The sequence below is a fragment of the Plectropomus leopardus genome, chromosome 11, assembly GCF_026936395.1.
Source record: "Plectropomus leopardus strain MGB_pleo_1.0 chromosome 11, ASM2693639v1, whole genome shotgun sequence".
NCBI lineage: Eukaryota > Metazoa > Chordata > Actinopteri > Perciformes > Serranidae > Plectropomus > Plectropomus leopardus.
Genome location: NC_142186.1, coordinates 25,060,720 through 25,083,078, shown reverse-complemented (window position 1 = coordinate 25,083,078; position 22,359 = coordinate 25,060,720). Strand labels below are relative to the sequence as shown.

At 39.6% G+C, this 22,359-nt stretch overlaps 4 protein-coding genes across 4 annotated transcripts; all 4 read right to left on the bottom strand.

Moving 5' to 3' along the window:
* Positions 1 to 1,234: 1,234 nt before the first annotated feature.
* tapbpl (TAP binding protein like) lies at positions 1,235 to 8,245 on the bottom strand. The gene is made up of 8 exons (XM_042489377.2): positions 7,255 to 8,245; positions 5,975 to 6,187; positions 5,618 to 5,887; positions 5,317 to 5,517; positions 4,730 to 4,897; positions 4,546 to 4,646; positions 2,965 to 3,190; positions 1,235 to 2,288 (listed from the first exon to the last, which is right to left on the bottom strand). The coding sequence occupies exons 1-8, from the start codon at positions 7,304 to 7,306 to the stop codon at positions 2,221 to 2,223; spliced, it is 1,299 nt and encodes a 432-aa protein (XP_042345311.2). The 5' UTR covers positions 7,307 to 8,245; the 3' UTR covers positions 1,235 to 2,220.
* Positions 8,246 to 8,387: 142 nt separating this feature from the next.
* LOC148188279 (complement C1r-B subcomponent-like) lies at positions 8,388 to 13,710 on the bottom strand. The gene is made up of 11 exons (XM_088084388.1): positions 13,572 to 13,710; positions 13,037 to 13,250; positions 12,617 to 12,794; positions 12,092 to 12,232; positions 11,718 to 11,923; positions 11,471 to 11,618; positions 10,564 to 10,698; positions 10,395 to 10,463; positions 10,109 to 10,302; positions 9,804 to 10,018; positions 8,388 to 8,887 (listed from the first exon to the last, which is right to left on the bottom strand). Exons 1-11 carry the CDS (start codon positions 13,595 to 13,597, stop codon positions 8,533 to 8,535), a joined length of 1,881 nt encoding a protein of 626 aa, XP_087940514.1. The 5' UTR covers positions 13,598 to 13,710; the 3' UTR covers positions 8,388 to 8,532.
* Positions 13,660 to 16,167, bottom strand: LOC121945317 (complement C1r subcomponent-like). The gene is made up of 7 exons (XM_088084389.1): positions 15,889 to 16,167; positions 15,512 to 15,573; positions 15,119 to 15,253; positions 14,948 to 15,019; positions 14,635 to 14,837; positions 14,344 to 14,543; positions 13,660 to 14,119 (listed from the first exon to the last, which is right to left on the bottom strand). The coding sequence occupies exons 1-7, from the start codon at positions 15,912 to 15,914 to the stop codon at positions 13,786 to 13,788; spliced, it is 1,032 nt and encodes a 343-aa protein (XP_087940515.1). The 5' UTR covers positions 15,915 to 16,167; the 3' UTR covers positions 13,660 to 13,785.
* Positions 16,168 to 16,307: 140 nt separating this feature from the next.
* Positions 16,308 to 22,252, bottom strand: LOC121945246 (complement C1r subcomponent-like). The gene is made up of 11 exons (XM_042489333.2): positions 21,956 to 22,252; positions 21,162 to 21,375; positions 20,564 to 20,741; positions 20,144 to 20,281; positions 18,380 to 18,585; positions 18,140 to 18,287; positions 17,809 to 17,943; positions 17,632 to 17,703; positions 17,339 to 17,544; positions 17,036 to 17,247; positions 16,308 to 16,865 (listed from the first exon to the last, which is right to left on the bottom strand). Exons 1-11 carry the CDS (start codon positions 21,979 to 21,981, stop codon positions 16,502 to 16,504), a joined length of 1,899 nt encoding a protein of 632 aa, XP_042345267.2. The 5' UTR covers positions 21,982 to 22,252; the 3' UTR covers positions 16,308 to 16,501.
* Between the last annotated feature and the right edge of the window lie 107 nt (positions 22,253 to 22,359).

Below are 22,359 nucleotides of genomic sequence, written 5' to 3'. Positions count from 1 at the left end.
ATGGCAAAAAAAGTCAAAATTTGTCCGCCCTAAAATGGCTGAAAACAACATAGAATAGCTTGTAGAGACGCATTATAGTATACCTAGGGGAAAAAAAGGCCAAAAGAGGCCAAAAACCTCATACTGTAGCATGTCGAAAAAAATAGCCAACAAGGCAATAGTATAGTATGGCGAAATAAAGTCAAAATTTTGACCACTCCTAAAAATGGTTGAAAACAACGTAGAATAGCTTGTAGAGACGCGTTATTGTATACAAAGTGAAAATAAAGGTCAGAAACGGCCAAAAACCTCATATTTTAGCATGTCAAAACGTCATAATTTAGTTTGTCGAAAAATTGGCAGCAAACCGCATAATATAGTATGGCGAAAACATCAAATATATACATATATATATATATATATATATATATATATATATATACAGATTAGAGCAACCATCCACTCTGCATGTGTGAGCAGCGCTGGTCAGGCGCATCTCAGTTGTGGCTTGCAGATTTTTTTCTGTGTGCCACGCACAGTTGCCAGCAGGAATAGACAGTAAAATTGGCATTTTGATAGTTGTTTTGACTCTATACCATCTTTTACTTCACTTTAAAAGTCTCTCTCTGTCACAGAGATGAGTAAATACATTGATGTCTGTTTTACTCAAGACATCCCTTATTCTCTTTCAAAATAAAAGTCCTTTTACAACGTATTTGTTCACAGAATCCCATCAGTTGTTCACACAAGGCATTCTATTTTGAAATATTTGCAGGATTGTGCTATGGACAATGCAAGAGCTTGTACAACTTCATAAATGAGTGGAATTCGTGATTACATATGGAGAGATAGATAGATATATAGATAGATAGATAGATAGATAGACAGACAGAAAAAAGACAAAAGAAAAAAAGACAAATTAAAAGACTAAAAGACACATTAAAAAAAAGATAATTATTGATGTTTTCAGCAGCAGTTACTAAGTGGTCTATTTGTTGTTACCTCTAGGTTAAAAACAAGTATCGAGTTTTATTGCCAAGACTTTGGAACAAGCAGGTAAAGACCTATACCCAATCTAATATCAAAGGCTCTTCAGTGGAGACGGCAATTAGCTTTAAGAACCTTGGTGTCCACATCATGAAGGACCTGAGCTGCATACTGTTTCACCTCAGACGAGTATCTACTTCTGCGTTATTGACAGCATCCTGACAGGGAATATTCATCAGGAAATAGGCCCCCTAATCACACACATAGATTATTAATTAAGATCTTTTTATTTCGCACAAATTAGAGGAACTGATGGGATTACATTTGACTGTACCTTATATGTTAACGTTTGACAGAAAAAGTTGCAGATGCATTTACAGTTTGCAATGAAGTCTGTGAAAACATGGATGCTTCAAACAGCACAGAGGATCTATAAAGTCACCACCACTTTAAGGTTAGTGTCACCTATTCAGTATCTGACCAAATGTCTCCCCTTGAGTGTTTGCGCAGAACAATATGTTTCACAGTGACGTTAATCTTTGATGTTTTGGATATAAAATCATCACTTTATATCGTCATCACTTTATGTTTTTAGACATTTGTGTGAAATACTGTCATAATAGCATATGAATTCTTAAGTAATGGCCATAAAACGTGTTTTGTTAGCTCACAGTGACCTTGATCACTAAATTCTTATCACTTCATTCTTGAGTCCAAGTGGACGTTTGTGCTCTCAAGGTGTCTTGAGATATTGTGCTCATGAGAATGGGACAGACTGACTGATGGACAGACGACCCAAAAAACAGAATCCCTCTGGCCACAGCTATCGACAGCATGGGGGCATAAAAACAATCTTAGGTCCTCTGATAAGGTGACACTAAACACTGAATACTGTGTAAGTTATTTTTTTCTACAGCACTAGACAGGCAAAACACAGACTAATGAGTCACAGTGAAAAAAACAGTGGTAAATTTACTTTGTGTGACAGAAAAGCAGTAATCTATCACAAATAAAACTCAAACACAGCAAATATATAAAGCAAATTAATTATACAGCTTGTAAGCCAGTTTTTTTCCCGTAAAAAAATGCATTTTTCACTTTTCATTCTTTTTTTTAGCAGAAGCCTACAAGAGTTTAAGTCATGGTTTCTAATGAAATCAGGAATAAATTAAAGACTCACTAATGACACACAGAAATTTTCTCTCAGCTCAGTTTTCAAGTCAGGAGTATCTTTTAGAATATCTATCTACCAACTTATCTCATAACCTGGAAGAAGAAGAGCACAGTGACGATCAGGAAACCCAAAACCCACCAATAGGAACCTGTAGAGTGAAAGACAGAGCAGGATTTTAGAATTTTAAGGATTTTACATAGGGTTTACATTAAGCACAAGCTACACAACACAGTGCAGAGCATGCAATGAAAATTAACAATTAAGACTAAAAAGTATATGTTCAAAGGTCCATTGTGTAAGATTTAGGAACATCTATTGGCAAAAACAGAATATAATATTCTGTTATGTTTTCATTAATATATAATCAGATGAAAATAAGAATCATTGTGTTTCTGTTACTTTAGAAAGAGCCAATTTTATCTAAACACAGAGTGGGTCCTCTTCCATGGAGTCCACAGTGATGCTCTACAGTAGCCCAGAATGGACAAAACAAACACTGACTCTAGTAATTCTCCTACACACTTGGCACATGGAAAAAAATCAAGTTCTGCAACCTCACCTCTAGTTGCAACTAAACTCTGCGCACGAGACCTTTAATATGAAGCAGGATGATGATTATATCATTGCTCTGTGTCTGAAAATTTTGTGGTGGTTGAGTGACAAAATGAAAACTGCATTTTTGCATTTTCCAGAGGTGAATACAATACAATACTGACATCAGACTGCCACACTCTCGGCAACACAGTGTGTTTCCAAACATTTAAAACGACCCCTTTAAAAATGCAGACTTAAACATAATCACAGCAACAGCCACACATAAATACCTGGTTTTGGACTTTCTACAACCAGACTGACAGAGAGAGGAGTGTCCAAAGCTGGGTGGGACACCCTGCAGGTGATTTTAGTTCCAGGGGAGACACTGGCGGGTACAGTAAGGTGAGACGACAGAGAAAAAGTCCCGTCACCATGCTGCCGGTGGCTGGAGAGAGAGCCCTGATCTGGAAGCACTGTGGGCTCTGTATCTGCAGGAGAGAGGGACAACCACTCCATCTGAAAGGAACAAGAATGCAGATAAATATGACAATGAATCAATCACACTTTCTCTGCACAGCCCTTTTCATACAGGTTATAGCAGTTCAATGTGCTTTCGAACTGACTGATAAGCTGATATAAGGGAAGTATCGCAGTGCCAGAAAGATCATCTTTACACATAACTGGTTACCTATGTAGTAGAGGGGAGCAAATACTTTTAAACATTGGTGCTATATGACCAGAGAAAACGGAGGGAAAGCACTGTGGCATTTGCTTTGGTCAAGAGTCAGAAAATCCACAACTACCCTTATGAATAAATGCTCTTACTGGTGGGGACTAAATGCAAGCTTGTCCATTTTGACACAGGAAACAATATGGCAGCTGGCTGACAACAAACAATCTCAAATCACTGTTAAACACTGCACTTTAATATTTGAATAAAACATTTGAGAAATAGGCAACACGGTAGCAGAATCTGGCTGATATTTGATCAACACTGCTTAGTCTCAGTGTTTGGAAAGAGTTTGGTTCGTGTTTGACAGAGGGCTTTGCCGTTCTGTACACAGACTACAGACTGTGAGATTTAAGCAATCTTATAAGCTTAGTGCAAGTAAAACTGTGAAACATGGATCCTAATACACTTGCGTATGACATTAAGTTTGATGTATACAGATTGTACAATAACAACCCCTCTTGAATCGCAGGCTACGACATACGTCCATCGATGTCAATACACAAGAACAAAACATTGTCGGCATACGTCATCCATCTACCCCACTGTAGTAAACAAACATGAATTGAGCCCTCGCTATAGTGGCATTTATGTGTGTCAAAAAAAGTCACAAAAAAAGGAGCAGGAGGTGAATGTGGACACCATCGCGGCTGGGGAAAATAGGGCAACTTGACATGCCAATTTTGCAACAACAGCTTGAAATAATGTAAGTATTTATTAGCATTATTAGCATTTATCTACTGGGATTTAGCAGTGCCTCGCCGATCAGTGCGTCATTTCATGCTGCATTTCTATTGGCTGGTTAATAGAATAGACTGGCTCTCAATGACATCATCCTCACAAAATGGCAACGCCTCTAGCTCAGAGTTTTTAACCTCACTTAAGCATAGCAGGAGTAAGTGGGGGCATGTCATCCATCTTTATATACAGTCTATGGTTATGTGTCACACTAAAGGCAGACGCTGCTGTGTTTAACATGTAACATGCCCAAAAGTGCATACCAGGCCTCTCTACACAGCGGTAAATTATATGATCCCTTGACCTCAGTTACTTAACTTCTCATCTTCTAGGACCTTAAAGTGTCCATCGAGATTTAATTAATGAAAATTAAGATGTAAGTTGTAACATAATAGTTACAGACCTGAGCGTCCAGTGGATAGTATTTAGTGCAGTGGCAGCTCAGAGTCTGGGGCGACGTCTCCAAAACCAACTTCTCCTTTGAGAGTGAAACCTGAGGTGGCTCTGAAAGGATGAGAAACAGAGGCAGAATTGAAATATATTCAGTAAATTGTTCCTCAATATTGAGAGATTAGGGTGAAACTTACGATTAATATGGAGTTGAATGACCTGCTGGGCATGGAAAAGGCCAATACTGACAGTACAGATGTACGTCCCCTCATCCACAACCCTCAGCTTGGTCAGACTCATGGATGCGTTACCTTCACCGACAACTTGGGCTGCATCCATGCTTGAGCCCTTCCTTTCTTCTTGCGCTGAGGACAGAAAATAATACAGAAACTGGTTAAGAGTTATTTAATTATTCTGATGCATGAGTGTTAGACCTTAGTGCTTAGTGTTAGACCAATGGCTAACGTGTGTGTATGCCCCACACGTAGAATTTAAGTGTATTTCTGTTTAATGTAACACAACCACATGAAAAATCTCATTTTGAGATGTGATGTGATTTACCAAAATTGCCCTCAGAACCTCACTAAAAATGAGCATTTAGTGGTTATTTGCATTATTTATTCATGAACTTCAAATCCAATAAAGCCACTAATGTATCATCATCAACACTATCAGTACGGTCACCCTCAGAGCCACAAGAAGTGACCTTTAGAGTTTGAATCCTCCTAAAGACCCTGGATAATCCAGAAGAGGCCGGGCGCACCTTTCCACACACAGCACTTACCCACTGTGCTACCTTCTGCATCATCCAGCCTTGTCTTCATTTCAAGCACTTTCCACCCTTTGCCCCTGTGCTGCAGTCGCCATTCAATGCCCACTTCCTGCGCTAAGGGTACTTCCTGCTGCTTAAAGCCGCAGCTGAGGAGAGCGTCACCTCTCAGGGTGGCAGATACTGACTTTATGTGGGAAAACACCAGCAATATCACTGAAAGATAAAACACAGACAACAGCAGAGAAAAAAACATTGAGAGAATGATGTCTTTAATACGTTTCACTGAAAAGATGCAATGTGATATCAAACTCACCTTCAGTCAGAAGAGTTCCCGACTGGCTAAGAGGCAGGCCCAGTTTGCTTTGTATGAGGGTCGACTGGTCCTTCTCTACCTTCAATGTTTGCAGAATCAACGAAGTGCTGAAATCGACTCCTTCCACATTAAGAGACACCATGAAATAAGCTGGATCTGAACCTTCCTGAGATCCATGCGGGGAGTAACGGCTTATTTCACACATCACCTCCTGATCATTGCAGTCCGCATGGAGCAACACGTGTGCATTGGGGATCTCAGGTGATGACACTAACGCAGAGTGATGAGGGGAGAAGATCAGCACAAGGTTATGCTTATATTATACTACACATTATATGTAGAGGAGACGGTGAAAACCTTTGGTTTCTAACAGGATGGCATCTGGGTCAGGGATTGAAGGCGGGACAAACGGGGTGAGTGTTTCGGGTGATTCGTCAGGAGCCACTGCGACATCTCTTAAGACAAGAGTGGCTGGAGTCCGTTTGAAAAGAGATCCACCGCCCATTCCAGCCAGTCCGACTCCCTCCTCCACCAGGGCGCAGGAGAGTACCACATCTGCGACCCCGTCACCTGACAAATAACAAAAAAGTTAAGTCTTCTTGAAAATCTTAATTCATTATCTGGAAATAATGAGTGTCAAGTTTTAAAAATACCATTACACATGGAGGTTAACTAAGTAAACTTTAATTTACTTAGACGTTACAATTTTTTTATCATAATCAGGTAAACAAATATCAGAAGACTACAATTAAACAGAAATAATAGAATAACAGAGAGGCTTTGTTTTATAGATCCATAATTTCCTAATGATGTCTCGAAAGTTTCCTGGAAAAACTATGGAATTTTGTACAAATTACAGGCAAATAAAGACTTTTTTTTTAAACTAAATGAATATATTTTAGTTTTGTTCAGCCTTGAAGCAATTGTTAATTTCCATAAGAATTTACTTCAAGAAGCAGCTCCATTTACACTATAGTAAATATTAATTCATTGTTCATTTTATTTATTCATTTATTCTTCATAATGGCTTATCCTATTCAGGGTTGCAGGTCAAATTATTTATTCATTTATTACTTAACATGTTTTATCTTCACACATACCTATTGAACTGTTTACTTGCCTTTACCCAAAATTCCTATTTTTGTATGCTCAGCTGATGCAGGCAACACATCCCACTTTTATTTTGACAAAAGCATTGACATTAACACTATAAACAGAGGGTTTTTTGTTTTGTTTTGTTGTTTTTTTTTAAAAAAAAGCAAATAAAAACTAAAAAAAGAATATTAAGTGTCTGGTGCTCAGAATTCTCTGGTGTGTCCTCCTATGTTGAAACAAAACTTACACCCTTGGATATCTGATATTATAGATTACACGAGATCAGAAGTTAATTTCATTCAATTAATTGAAAGTGTACACAGTGCATAACAGTTAGAATCGATTACACAGTTCTTTCCAGGAAACTTCCCAGGAATTCACAGTCACACAGGGCCACTAATACAATACAATATTACTAAAATCATCTCAGTAAGACATTGTGAAATTAATATTTCCCTAAAAACTTTATTATTGAATTGGACAATCAACTAACGTTTATGTCTAAGTGCTGCATCAACTAAAGTCAAGATGAATGCTCTTACCGTAAACGCACGTCAGAAAGTATCCAAACCAAATTATTTTAAGAATCATCATGGAGTCTCGTGTTTTTATAAGTAAAAAAATGGCTAAACTAACATTTAAGACGACATAAGGTGAAACAACTGCTAAAAACAGAGGCGCACGAGCATACTTTCACTTTTGATTTCAGCGACTAACAACAGCTTCTTCACTCCGCTGTGTGTTTTACTGCCTTTTTTCCATCCAATCCAAAACGCGCAATAGCTCTACAGCATTTAATCTAATGTAACACGATAGCTAGTTGTAGTATTGTATAATAGTAAACTGTTGAGGTAGTATAGCTGTCATCTCGGCTCGTTGTCTGTGGAGCATGCGCAGAAAGCAGCAGTGGAGGATAGAAAGCGAAAGTGAGACAGGTCAGGATCGACCAATGAGAGAGCAGCAGAGAGCGGGTCATGGGTCACTATGGAAACAAATTGCCATGTTCACTGAAAACAACATAATTACAAAAAGGGAACTGGCATTTATATCTATATAAAATCTGGCATATAATATATGTTTGAATGTGTGACTATTCAGATATACTGTATTTTCATAAACAGCTTGGGAAAAACAATTCTTTACTTGTTGAGAGTTAACCCTTTGAAACTTGACAACATTAGTTTGATTTCTTTCAGAAACATGGGGGAAGAGGCAATTTAACAGGACCTGGCCCCAAACTTAGCATGAAATTAGTAAAAAGGTACAAGAAAATTGCCTGAAAATAAGCACAAAAAAGCAAACAGGTGAATGACACAACAAAAGTTTTTAAATATATATGTATACATTTTTTGATCTGTGCCATAACTTTAAATAGCTAATATAATTATAAATATAGTTTCCTGGGTATCACATGCTGCAAGTCTGCTGCAGCATTTAAAACAAAGTTGTTCTGGCAAAAAAAAAAAAGAAAAAGAAAAAAAAGGCAAGCAAGAAGTGGAGAAAAAAACGAGGCCAGTAACTGTTCACTTGACCAAACTAGATAAATTACAAGTGAAGCAGAGTTTGTATGCAATCAAATATCAGCACAGGAGAGACGACTGTCTTTGTGAGCTCTTGAAGAAAAATGTTAGTTTTGAGATGGTTCTAAAAACAATAAGAAATCTGCATTTGATCATTTTAAGGTCAGCCAGAAGATTATTTTAATTCATAGCTTTTTGTGACACAATATTCATCAACACTGCAGAAAGAGTATATTTATAGCAAAATAATGTTTTTTAAATCATTTTACACTTTGTTTGATATTGATTTAATTACTGTATTCAGTTTTCCTGCATGGTCTCCTTGATCCAGTCCATGTAGTTAGCAACTCTGGTATAGAACCCATATACCCTTGGCCGTCCACAGCCAACCCCCCAGCTGACAATCCCAGCAGCCCAGAACTGTCCGTTGTCTCTCAGGGCGAAGGGGCTTCCACCGTCCCCAGCACAAGAGTCTTTCCCACCTTCAGGGACTCCAGCACAAAACATGTTATTGGTCACACTTAGTATGGTGTCTCTAGGCTTTAACGAAGTGATTGACTCAATGCATGTCTCCTGATCCACCACAGGGATCTGCACGTACCTCAGCCTATTTGTTGGAGGCTGTTGGCCACCACGACCAAAGCCTGACACCAGTCTGAAAAAAATTAAGACAAGTCAGTTATTGTGAACTCAGTAGAAACTACAATTACAACCCAGCGGTTCTTTGCGTCCCTGCAACAGTTAAGTTTCTCTTACAGTTTACGTCTATGTCTGTGAAAACATGGATGCTTCACATAAATCTTCCCCCCAGCAGCACAGAATATCTCCACAATCAGGATTCAAGATTAGTGTCACCGATTCAGTATCTGTCCAAATGCCTCCTCTTCTCTTCCTGAGCTATGATGTTAAGTAATAACCAGAAAAGTGATTTTGCAGATTATTATGATGTCACCGAGAAGTTGACCTTTGACCATTGGATGCACAATGTCAGCACTTCATAATTGCATTCTGTGAAACATTTGTGTCAATTTTTGTCATAATTAGCATAAGAATTCTTGAGTTTTGGCCAAAAACATGTTAAAGTACATTCTTCAATCCAAGTGGATGTTTGTGTCAAATTTGAAAAATTTCCCTCTGGCTGTAATAGAGATATATCATTCAAGAGAATAAGATGGATGCAAGGTCACAGTGACCTTGACCTTTGAACATTAAAATCCAATCAGTTCATAATTGAGTCCAAGGGAGTATTTCTGTTGAATTTGACAAAAACCCTTGAGGCATTAGTGGGATATCGCATTCACAAAAATGGGACAAACAGACTGACAGATGGACGGATGGACAACATGAAAACATAATGCCTCCGGCTGTGGTTATCACCGGCACAGAGGCATAAAAATAATCAGTCTCCTGTACAGAGACTGGACATTTTTCACATGTTGACACAACAAAGGGGAAAGAAAGCATAATAAAAATAAACATACAAGAGTAAATTATTAAATTAAAAGGATAACTAAAAAAATTAACAGAATATAAAACAGATTATATAGCATGAAATAAAACTCTTCTTTTACCCCATCTCGCCAGTAACGTATGTGGCACCCTCTGCTGGCAAACATATTGGCATAATAGATGAGCTGAATGTAATCGGGTCTTGCAGTTTGATCAAGGCAATGTCGTTGTTGAAGTCGAAACCGTTGTGGTTGTTGTATTCAGGGTGAATATGGATTGAGGCAGCATGCACACGAGAGACGTTCTTGGTGTTGACACTGTTACCTCCTATGTAAATCTACAAATCAACAGCATTAGAGAAAGTTCATGTTAATTCAAAGTAATGCAGAGAATGAGCATGCAGATAAAACCTATATTAGCCCCTTACCTGTACAGTCTCATTTGATACTGGAATTAGGAGATGAGCTGCAGTCAGAATCCAGCGATCTGCAATCACCATGCCTCCTCCTCTTCTTGCATTTACATCCAGTCGCACTTGCCAGGGGATGGCATTGTCTGGAGCGTCACTTCCTCCAATGATCCTCTCATAGGCTGAGAGGAGTTTTGTGGGCTGTCCACAGACTGGATGAGACAGACATAAATTAAGTTCACACACAGTCACAGACATATTTGACTTCAAGTGTCTTTGATTAGATATTACAAAGTTTTAATACCAGGTATACATGTTGGAATGAGATGGTTGTTAGATCTCCACTTTCCGTCTGCTTCACAAGTGAGAGTAACTGAATAGGGAATAAGGTAATAACATTTATTTATAGTTAAGCTACATCAGAAAATCAAATTCTATTGATAACATTTTATAATAAATTATAAATAGCTCACCATTTTCTCCCCCAGGGAAAATGTAAAATGGTTCATTACAGTGATACTGAATAACAGAAAGGTAGCGATTCCGAGAGCCAGACAGGAAGGTCGACCCTCCATTCAGCAAAACATCCGGTTCTCCACAATCAATTACTGCAAATGAACATCACAAGAGTTAATAGTTTGCCAGAGAAAGAAATAAAATAGACTTAGACTAATAAGTCTAAAAATATTGAGTTAAGGCAGGGGTGACTTACTGTCAGCCGAACAAAACACCATTGCCCCTCTTATACAGCCTCCTCAAGGAAGAATGTCACAATCTTGTTCTACCTCTGCCTACCTTGTAAAAGGTACAGCCATGGAGTGGTGGGACACAGTTGTCTGGCCTTTTAAGTCAACAGTTGAGGTATTGGCTATGTTGAATCAGCATCTGTGTAAAAGGGATAGCTGACTGGACGGGACCATGGAGGTGTGGCATTTTGATGTCTTATGTGTACAACTTAGCACCAGGGGTGATTTAAAAAACAATTAGCAGCAATTTGAATCTAATTGAAAGAAAAAGAGCAGCTACTGAAAATGTCCTGAAATTACGGAGACAATGATCTCTGGGAGCTCCTTGCCCTCTGAGCGCAAGGCGAGATCAGCAGTCATATAACAGGGACAGTAACTGATGGTTAATTCCACGTTATGCCATTGTTATTATTTAGAAAGCACTGTCCGACAGATGTTATATGTAACACTCGAGGCAGATGCTGTTGTGTTACACATCATGACTCTTGCCACCAGCATGCCGGCATGCTATCTAAAATCAAATACTGTGCTGGCCTAATGCCGTTGTTATTTGGTTTTGTGACTTAGCAGCTCCCCAATGGTACAATCTCTGCATGAACAAAAGACCTCATGTCTCTCTCCCTTCATTCCTCACCACTTGTATTGTAGTCCAGGCTCCAGCCACCACTCAGGCCTTCAACATCAGTGTGGTAGTCCAGTCTGACAGTGTTGGAGTTTGTAGCTATCAGACCTGGACTCTTTCCACCACACAGTTTAATGGGCTCTCTGTTTGGGATGGTCACCTATGAGGAGAGGAGTTGTAGTGAGGTTTTTTAAACTGAGGTTTAATGGGGTAGCACTTTTTTGTTTTTTAATTGTCATTTGTTTTAAAGAAACCATACCCGCAGCCAATGATGAAGACAGCTGGGACCTTGCTCAGTGTCCGTGCTATCGATGTGGAAGTTATCGGTGAAGTTGAGAATGATCGTCAGGTCGGGCTCCACAGAGATGATGTACTTGCAGGACAGAAAAGGAGGTGAGGGGCGAGGGTATCCTGGACTGGCTAGATGTCCCTCATGCTTGTCAAATATACAATTACCACAGAACACTGAACAAGAAGTAAAAGCAGGTATTATTGTAGCAAAATGAGATTCAGTGATTCTCCTAAAAATGAAGATTATTTTCTACACTAACACATTAATGCCATGCTGTAACTACTGACAAAGCTTGGCGCACAATAAGATACAAGCATGCATTCAGTGTAAATGATACTCACACAGACATGTATGCTGGTCTAAATGAAGTTTGTACCCATGGTGGCAGGAGCAGCGGTAAGAACCAGGGACATTAACGCATATCTGAGAGCAGAGTGAACCTCTTCCATCTTCAAGGTCTGATTGTGAGCACTCATCTATGTCTGATAATGAAAAGTGTGAAAACTAACTTAAAGTTTAATTTATTTTTGTATATTTCTATTGCTGTTTGCCTTAATTTTAATTATTAAATTCGAAAAAAGTTTCGTCTTGACATCTAATGAGACAAATCTCACAGCTGCTTAATGATTAAACCACTTCGAGGACACAATGACAGCATCCATAATGAGTTTACTGATTGACTCTTCAAAAGTTTTAATGTTCTTATTTTCAGCTTAAAGGGACCGTGGTGTGTTTACTGATATTAATCATACTGACCAAAATGCCTGGAAAAGCATAATGTTCTTTATGTTTTAAAGTGGAATTTATCTTAAAGGTTTGGGACATATTGCATTGTAGGAAGATGGAAGTGACCAGAAAAGTCCTACCTATTGCCTTGTAGGTAGCAGAGAAGCCAATGTGCGGTTGGAGCTCTGCGGTGGAGTCACTGGTTTGAAAGACAAGAGTCAGTTTATTGCCTGGAGAAAGGATCGGCTCTTTGCCTGGGTGATTAGCTGAGTTTTCCTGGCCACAAAACTTCCTTAAGACCTTTTGATCATGGAGGACCTGAAAAGTGTGAAGAATAAAACAGACATTGTAAGACCACATATCGTTACAAGGCACTTCCTGCCAAACTAGCAGGCTTGTTTGGCCTTTAGCTTACAGCAGCACAAGAGCCGTAAAAGGTCAGTGAAGCTGGATGCCGACAAGGTTGTGCCTTCTCACAAACACTAACAGCGAAATGATGAACGACGAGCAAAACACTGATTGAATGACAACATAATATTAGGTTTCATTGCAGCTCTGACCGTCAGAGAGTCTTGATCGCAGTCTGAAGACAATTTAATATCCAGGTGTGTTAGTGACAGCTGGATCTGGTATCCTGGGGGAACCCAGAGGTCCCATTGCCTCAGCAGGTTGGGGGGGTAAGGCTGGGGATACTGAGGGGACTGGATCTCGCCATGCACTTCAGACTCAGAGGTGGACGGCTGCCAGAACTCACTCACTGCCAAACACAGAAGCCTGGAAATGAGCACAAACAGAGGGAGGAACTAAGGTGTGGGTCCAAAGATGATACAAACAGAAAACAGAACAAACACAGTGACGGTGAGTTTTAACAACTGCAAAAAAAATAGTATTGATTTAGTTTGCTATACTGCACTTAGAAAAATTTACCACTTAAAGTCAAACTTGAAAACTGCCTATAGACAGAGCTGTAGTGCAGTTACACACTGACACTGTGAATTATTTTAAATATAAAAAATCATAAAAATAAAATCATAACATGAAATATTCACTACAATATGCAACATGAAGGTGTAAACATTTGTTTGCATAGCTTACCATATAACTCGGTGGGTCATTTCCATGTCGATAATAATCTCTGTATAACTGCAGTTTTAGGCAAAATGTCTCATCCTCAAATGGACCATTAATGTCACACAGGCTGTGGTTTATAGTATTTTGCAATGGAATTTAACCTCCAGGTTTTGTTTGTCTTGGCAAAAATAAATGCTGGTATAAAACTGAGAAAAACAGAGTCAACAATGGCTAATGGCTAGTTCTCCAACATGGTCCTGTCGATCCAGTCCATGTGGTTAGCAACTCTGGTATAGAATCCATATTTTCCTTGCACTCCACAGCCAACCCCCCAGCTGACAATCCCAGCAGCCCAGAACCGTCCGTTGTCTGTCAGGGCGAAGGGGCTTCCACCGTCCCCAGCACAAGAGTCTTTCCCACCTTCAGGGACTCCAGCACAAAACGTGTCATTTGAAAGACTTGACGGAGAGACTGAGTTCATGCATGTCTCCTGATCCACCACAGGGATCTGCACGTACCTCAGCTTTGTGTTTCTTTTGTGTACGGCAATAAAGCCAAAGCCTGACACCAGCCTGAAAAAAGAAATTAAGACAAGACAATTATGATGAACCGAATAGAAAAGAGCAAATCAGAATCATCTGTACAGAGACTTAACAAGATTCACATGTAGGCACAACACATACCAAAATACAAGATGAAATGATTAAATGGTTGAAAAAAAAACTTTAAACAAATTGATTTTTTTTTTAAATGGATTATAGCATTATAAAATCAGAATTCTCAGTTGTTTAATTACCCCATCTCTCCAGTAACGTATGTGGCTCCTGCTGCTGGCAAACATATTGGCATAACGGATGAGTTGAATGTGATTGGGTCACGTAGTTTGATCAAGGCAATGTCATTAGAAAAGGGTTGATATTCGGGGTGAATATGGATTGAGTCAGCATACACAGGAGAGCCCAACGGGGTTTCAGTATCAGTAAGTCCCATGTAAATCTGCAAATCAACAACAAAGAAGGAAAAAAAAGTAATTTCAAAAACATGGAGGCAATGGGCATGCAGATAAAACCTACAATGGCCCACTTACCCTAACAGTCTTGTTTGACACTAGACCTCCATTACGTACGACAAGTTGAGCTGCAGTCAAAATCCAGTGGTCTGCAATCACCATCCCTCCACCTTCTCCTACTGCATGAATTAGCACTTGCCATGGGATGGTTTTGTCTGGAGCTTCACTGCCTCCCATGACCCTCTGATAAGTAGAGATAAGTTTTGTGGGCTTTCCACAAACTGGAAGAGACAGACATAAATTAGCTTCACAGAAACATACAGTATATTCATTTTTTTAACTCATTTTTTAACTCAAGTTTCCTAGATTAGGTTTATCAAGGTTCTAATACCTGGTATACATGTTGAAGTGACATCACTGTGGTTGGACCTCCACTTTCCATCTGCTTCACAGGTGAAAGTAACTGCAGACCAGGAGATTTTTTTTTCAATTAAGCTACATAAAAAAAAATTGAAATACTTTTTAATTATATTTTTTGGAATAATATATGTTATTATCTCACCATTTACACCCCCAGGAAAAGTGTAAAAAGGTTCATTACAGTGATACTGAATAACAGAGTGGTGCTGATTCTGAGAGCCAGACAGGAAGGTCACCCCTCCATTCAGCAAAACATCAGGCTCACCACAATCAATTACTGCACAAGAACCAAACAAGAAATATCAATATTTTGCCAGTGAAAGAAAAAAAAATTAAACCATCATCAGCCTGCCCTTTTTGCTCAGTCACAAGTCACATAGATGTAGTATCGGTTACAAAACACCTTGTTTAAATGATTTTTTATCAGTGAATTCAGATCATGATTGTTATAACGTCATCTATAGACAAATCTTGGAGCTGCTCATTGATTAAGCAAGTCTTGACTGACTGACTTATTGATCTTAATTATACTGACCATGTATTATAGATTTGGAGTCCGGAGGCTGCTGGCACTCAGTCACTGCAAAACACAGGAACCTGGAATTATGCACAAACAGAAAGAGTTAGCACCAAGGTGTGAGTGCAAAGTTGATTCAAACAGAAAAAGAAGAAACACAGTGATAGTCATTTTAACAGTTGCAAGCAAATAAAGTTTCCTTTATTGTACTTGTAAAATTAATCACTTACTCAAATTTTTAAAAATGTATCATACAGAGCCCTGTATTGTAGTATAACACTTATAGCATGTAAATACTGAAACTTTTTTTCAAGATAAAAATTTTCAAAGATAAATATTCACAATAAAACAACACACAACATGAAGGTAATATAACATTTGTTAGCATAGCTTACCATATAACACAGTAAGTCCATCCCATGTCTGCAGTAAGTTTAGCTCTTTTGACAGCAGTTTTAGGCTCTCATTACTGTGTGGTGCTGAAATGGATCATTAATGTGATACAGGCTGTGGTTTGTTGTGTTTTGCAGTGGAATTTAACCTCCAGGATTTGTTTGTCTTGGCAAAAAGAAATGTTGGCATAAACTAATGAAAACTACAGCAAGTAATGGCTTAGTGACTAAAAGACTTTGCAAAATGAGGAATAATACAGTTTTTCATACATTAAAACGTTAGAGAGTGTGAGCACCCTGCATAGTATGGTGAAGACTGAAAAGGGGCAATGGATGGAGTAAAAAATTACTTGTGAGAGATTTAAGTATAATGCAATGATTTAAATTCCCTTTTGACATTCATTCAGTAATTTCAGGAAGTATTGAAATATTTCTTATCACAATAAGTAGAAATTTGCATTTGATTATTTTTATGGTCAACTAAAACATTAGCTTAATTTATAGATTTTTTTGTGACACAATATACATCAATACTGCAAAAAGAGTACATTTATAGCATTTAAAAAAAAAAAAACATGTTATTGTAGATTTTCTTTTTTTTTAATTACTGTAAATTTCAGTTCTCCAACATGGTCCTGTCGATCCAGTCCATGTAGTTAGCAACTCTGGTATAGAATCTGTATGTTCCCTGCTGTGCACAGTCAATCCCCCAGCTGACAATCCCAGCAGCCCAAAACCGTCCATTTTCAAACAGGGCAAAGGGGCTTCCACTGTCACCAAGGCAGGTGTCCTTCCCACCCTCAGGGACTCCAGCACAAAACATGTTATTTGTCAGTCTTGGTACATTGTCTCTTGTCTTCCGAAATTTATTGAGTGAATTACTGCATGTCTCCTGATCCACCACAGGGACCTGCACATACCTCAGCTTTTTTGTTAACCGTGGGGGGTAAATTGTCATAATGCCAAAACCTGACACCAGTCTGAAAAGAAAAAAAGAAGTGGTGAACACCGCAAATCAGACCTCCTGTCTGCAAGCTCGACAAGATTTATATATTTCACAACAAGGGGAAAATGACTTTGAAGTAAACAAATCAAATATGAAATGAATTAAATAGCATGATGAAATAATACGTCTCTGTTGCTACTTTACCCCATTTCGCCGGTGATGTATTTGGCACCCTCTGCTGGCAAACATATTGGCATAACAGATGAGTTGAATGTAACAGAGTCTTGCAGTTTGATCAAGGCGATGTCACTGTTGAAGTCTAAGCTGTCCGGGTTGAATTCAGGGTGAATATGGATTGAAGTAGCAAACACACGAAAGCCCAGCAGGGTTTTGACATCAGAATATCCCATGTAAATCTGAAAATCAACAGCAAAGGAGAAAATAAAAGTCAGTTCAAAATTATGGAGGCAGCAGGAATGCAGGTAACACCAATAGTGGCTCACTTACCCGTACAGTCTCATTTGATACTGGTTTTCCATTATGTATTAGGTCATGAGCTGCGGTCATAATCCAACGGTCTGCAATCACCATGCCTCCTGCTCTTTTTGCATCTATATTCAGTAGCACTTGCCAGGGGATGGTATAGTGTGGAGCTTCCCTGCCTCCAATGATTCTCTGATGGGCAGAAATTCGTTTTGTTGGCTTTCCACAGACTGAAAAGGGCAGACATAAGTTAGGTTCATGCAGACTTCATGTTTGAATGAAAAGTTTGTTGATCAGACATCACAAGGCATAAATACCAGGTAAACATGTTGGAATGACTTCGTTCTGATTAGATCTCCACTTTCCATCTGCTTCACAGGTGAAAGTAACTGAAGACCAGAGGGAAGAAGATAGCGGCATTTAATTTTAGTTAAGCCATATCAGAACTAACATTTCATCAATTGTATTTTTCTAATAATTTATAAGTATCTCACCATTTACTCCTCCAGGGAGAGTGTAAAATGGTTCATTACAGTGATACTGAACAACAGAGCGGTACCGTTTCTGAAGGCCAGACAGGAAGGTCACCCCTCCATTCAGCAAAGGTTCGGGTTCTCCACAATCCTTAACTGCAAACAAACAAAACAAGAACATATTATTATTTTGACAGTGAAAGAAAAAACACCAAACCATGAGAGTTACGCTGCATTTGGCCACATTTCCCAGAAGTGGACATTCGACCTCTGGGAATAACATAATAGCCAAACATTTCAGTTGTAGATATGTGATTGTTACTGATTGTTTCTGTCAACATTTGTCCCTCACCATTCGTGTTGTAGTCCAGGCTCCAACCGCGACTCAGGCCTTCAACATCAGTGTGGTAGTCCAGCCTGACAGTGTTGGAGTTTGTAACTATCAGACCTGGACTCTTTCCACCACACAGTTTGATGGGCTCTCTGTTTGGGATGGTCACCTATCAGGGTAGGAGTTGTAATGAAGTTCTTTAAAGTGAGCTATACTGGGGTAGCAGTTTTTTAAATGTTATTTGTTTTAAAGAAACGATACCTGCAGCCAGTGATGAAGACAGCTGGGACCTTGCTTAGTGTCCGTGCTATCGATGTGGAAGTTGTCAGTGAAGTTAAGAGTGATAGGGAGGCTGGGCTCCACAGTGATGATGTACATGCAGGACAGAAAAGGAGGTGAGGGATGAGGGTATCTTGGACTGGCCAGATGTCCCTCATGCTTGTCAAATATCTGATCACCACAGGAAACTGGACAAAAGGCAAGAAGAGGAAGAAGAGACTGAGCAGTTCACCTAAAAATGAAGATGACTAAAATTGGTGTTATAACTACTGACTGTGGATTACATTCATCCTGTTGAATTTATTCATTGTTGGGCTGTCTTGGTTGACAAGCCTCCTCAGCATTGTATGGAGGTTGAGGACAGTACCTGCAGACCAGACCAGTAGTGATTCCAATTTTTAAAAAGGGGGCCGGTGCCTGTGCACCAATTACCAGGGAATAACACTGTTCAGCTTACCTGGGACCTACCTGGGCTCAGCCTACATGGGGTCTGGGGAAGTTTATTCCAGGGTCATATAAAGGAGGTTTAGACCATTTGTCATAACTCATAATGAAGAGAAGCAAGTAACAGTGGACTAGCTCTTCACCCTTCAAGGCTGTTGGGGCATTTGTGGGAGTTTGCCCATTCAGTGTACATGTATTTTGTGGACTTTGAGAAGGGTTACTCCTTCATGGAGTCCTGTGGGTACCGAGGCAGTATTGGGTACCACTGCAGTTGCTCCAAGCCATCCCGTCGTTTTATTACTGGAGTGAGAGCTTTGTACACATTCTTGGCAGAAAGTCAAGCACATTTTCATTGGATGTCTGCTCTTCCAGGGTCATCCCTTGTCACAGATGCCTTTCATGATTTTTATGGACAGGATCTCTGGGATCAGCCAGGGGTACGAGAGTCTGAACTGGGGAGTTCAGAATTGCCTCTTTGCTCTTTGCAGATGATGTGATTCTGCTGGCTTCATCAGACCATGAACTTCTACGTGCCAAAAGGGGAAGTTTGCAGATGCGCGGGACGCAGACGAGATGAGAGTCAACACCTCCAAGTCTGATGCTGTGGTTCTCTGCCAAAAAGCTTTCTCCTTTTTGAGTTGGTGCTGTAAGTGAAGACATTCAAGTATCATGGTCGGTCATTCACAAGTGAGGGTAAAATGGAGTGTGAGATTGTCAGGCATATCGACGCAGCATATCAGACTGTTGAGGTGAAGCGTGAGCTCATCCAAAAGGCAAAGTTCTTGATTTAGGTTGGGTTTAGGTAGTGACCGAAACAATGAGATTGGGGATACAAGCTGCCAAATAAGAGTCTCCTCCCCAGGGTGGCTGGGCTCATCCTCAGAGACAAGGTAAGGGCTCACACATCTGGAAGGAGCTCTGAGTAGAGCAGCTGCTCCTTTGCACTGAAAGGAGCCAATTGAGGTGGTTCAAACCTCTGATCGGGATGATTCCTGGATGTCTTTCTTTGGAGGTTTTCCAGGCATGATCAGCTGGTTTGAGACCCCGAGGTAGATTCAGAACACACTAGAAAAATTATACATCTCATCTGGCATGGGAATGCCTCAGGATCCCCCAGGGGGAGCTGGAAAACATTGCTGGGAAGATTGACATCTGGACTACCTTTCTTAACCTGCCGCTGCTGCTGTGACCCAGCCCCGGATAAGTGGCAGAAAATACATGGATGTAATAACTGACCTTCAAGGGATGACACACATTAAAGTACGTACAAATAAGCATGCATTTACTGTGTACGGTACTCACTCAAACATGTGCGCTGGTCTAAATGAAGTTTGTAATCATGGTGGCAGGAGCAGAGGTAAGAGCCGGGGGTGTTGACGCAGATCTGAGAGCAGACCAGAGCTGATCCATCTTCAAGAGGTTGTGAGCACTCATCTATGTCTGATAATGAGAAGATAATTAAAGGAAGAACCGAACCTTAAGTGGAATTTAAACTGCATATTGCGTTTCAAACGAGTAATAATTTGGATACAATGATGACAGTCATGACAAATTCACTGACTTATTCTTTGAAAGTTTTGATGATCTCATTTATATCTTACAGACATGATGTTGTAATATGTTTGTTGGTACTAATCATACAGACCAAAGGTGGAATTTCTCTGTAAGGTTAGGGGACATAATGCATTATAAAGAAGATGGAAGTGACCAGAAAAGCTCTACCTATTGCTTTGGAAGTAGCAGAGAAGCCAATGTGCTGTTGAAGCTCTGCAGTGAAGTTACTTGTTTGGAAGATGAGAGTCAGTCTGTTGCCTGGAAAGAGGATCGGTTCTTGGCCTGGGTGATCAGTCGAATTTTCCTGGCCACAAAACTTCCCCAAGACCTTTTGATCATGAAGAACCTGTAAAGCATAGAGGGTAAAATGGACATTGTGACTGTAGCTAAATGTGTTTATAATTTTTCACACTTGGGGTGCACAAATACTGAAGCACTGAAAAAAAGATGCTGGATGCAGCACCTTTTCTGGAGGTGGCATGATCTCTCCTCACTGGGAACAGTTTTCAAAGAAGACACTATGTGGACACGGGCCCTTAGTCTTTAATGCTCGAACTCATGAGTGTATTTAATTGAGTTGTGGGATTTTTTATAGTTTAAGATTTTAACCTTTCATTTACCAGGACAAATACAAAATAAAAATTACCCTGCAATGATTTGATAATTTAAAAAAGTGATTGAGTCCCTGGTTCCAATTCAAGACCTCAGTTTGTGCAGGTCACAAATATTCAAGACAAAGTTAATGACAAATGACAAAGACTCTGACCGTCAGAGAGTCTTGATAGCAGCCCGGAGAAGTTTTAATATCCAGGTGTGTTAGTGACAGCTGGATCTGGTAGCCCTCTGGAACCCTGATGTTCCATTTCTTAAGCAGGTTGGGAAGGTAAGGCTGGGGATACTGGGGGGACTGGATCTCCCCATGTGAGACAGACTCAGAGTTGGACGGCTGCTGACACTCACTCACTGCCAAACACAGAAACCTGGAATTTTGCACAAACAGAGATTTGAATTAAGGTATGAGTCCAAAGTTGATACAAACAGAAACAGAGCAAACATAATGATGCAATTTTTTTGAACTTTTGCAACCAAATACTCTCAGCTTAGTTTTCTGTAACGTACATCATGTATAATCAAACTTATGAACCTGCTCATAGACTGGTATTAAGGAAGCAAAATGGGTGTGGCAGGCGTGACATGTAACACAACAATGTCAGCCTTTTCTCTAGCATGACATATAAGTATGTGGCAACAATGCTTTCTTAACAATAACAATGGCATAACATGTAATGACAATTATAGACTTTGGGAGGAAGCCAGAGAACCCTGGAAAACACCATGATGATTTGGGATAACATGCAAACTCAACACAAAAGGGCCCAGGCCAGCTGGCAGGCTCGAACCCAGAACCCTCTTGCTGTGAGTCGACATCTCTGTTAATGAACTTACAAAAACAGTAGCCTTGCCTTTCACTGACTATTCAATTCTTTCAATGTGTAAATACTAATTTTTTCCCAAGATAAAAATTCATGAAAAAGAAAAAATGAAAAAAACAAAACTTACCATACAACACAGTAGGTCCATCCCATGTCTGCTATAAGTTTATCTCCGTGTTACTGCACTTTTAGGCAAAATGTCTCAAACTAAAAGGGACCATTAATGTCACACAGGCTGTGGTCTGTAGTATTTTGCAATGCAATTTAACCTTCAGGATTTGTTTGTTTTGGCAAAGTAAACACAGGTATTAAGCAGAGAAATTCAGGGAAAATAATGGCTCAATATCTCTGATTAACCGAATTACATGATGACACATAATCAAATTACATCTAGTGTATGGACATGTCTACGCAATAATTAACGATACAATAATGGCTTTAGCCATAGTGCAAGGTACATGTATTGTAGTGACCAACAAATACAAAGTTGTTAAGCGGGAATTACTAATCCCGCTCTCTTTATCAGAAAAA

What these genes read in the sequence shown, in the direction of transcription:
- tapbpl (XM_042489377.2), bottom strand. Translation starts at nt 7,306, where the DNA reads ATGATGATTCTTAAAATAATTTGGTTTGGATACTTTCTGACGTGCGTT. An exon ending in TGCAGAAGGTAGCACAGTGG is followed by an intron (nt 4,898 to 5,316) that starts GTAAGTGCTGTG and finishes TTCTGTCCTCAG; the next exon opens with CGCAAGAAGAAAGGAAGGGC. An exon ending in ACTATCCACTGGACGCTCAG is followed by an intron (nt 3,191 to 4,545) that starts GTCTGTAACTAT and finishes TGTTCCTTTCAG; the next exon opens with ATGGAGTGGTTGTCCCTCTC.
- LOC148188279 (XM_088084388.1), bottom strand. Translation starts at nt 13,597, where the DNA reads ATGGAAATGACCCACCGAGTTATATG. An exon ending in GCGATCAAGACTCTCTGACG is followed by an intron (nt 12,795 to 13,036) that starts GTCAGAGCTGCA and finishes CACACTTTTCAG; the next exon opens with GTCCTCCATGATCAAAAGGT. An exon ending in AGACCAGCATACATGTCTGT is followed by an intron (nt 11,924 to 12,091) that starts GTGAGTATCATT and finishes CTTCTTGTTCAG; the next exon opens with TGTTCTGTGGTAATTGTATA.
- LOC121945317 (XM_088084389.1), bottom strand. Translation starts at nt 15,914, where the DNA reads ATGGGATGGACTTACTGTGTTATATG. An exon ending in CACTTCAACATGTATACCAG is followed by an intron (nt 14,838 to 14,947) that starts GTATTAGAACCT and finishes TGTCTCTTCCAG; the next exon opens with TTTGTGGAAAGCCCACAAAA. An exon ending in TGTCAAACAAGACTGTTAGG is followed by an intron (nt 14,544 to 14,634) that starts GTAAGTGGGCCA and finishes GTTGATTTGCAG; the next exon opens with ATTTACATGGGACTTACTGA.
- LOC121945246 (XM_042489333.2), bottom strand. Translation starts at nt 21,981, where the DNA reads ATGGGATGGACCTACTGTGTTGTATG. An exon ending in AGACCAGCGCACATGTTTGA is followed by an intron (nt 18,586 to 20,143) that starts GTGAGTACCGTA and finishes CCTTTTGTCCAG; the next exon opens with TTTCCTGTGGTGATCAGATA. An exon ending in GTCTTCATCACTGGCTGCAG is followed by an intron (nt 18,288 to 18,379) that starts GTATCGTTTCTT and finishes CTACCCTGATAG; the next exon opens with GTGACCATCCCAAACAGAGA.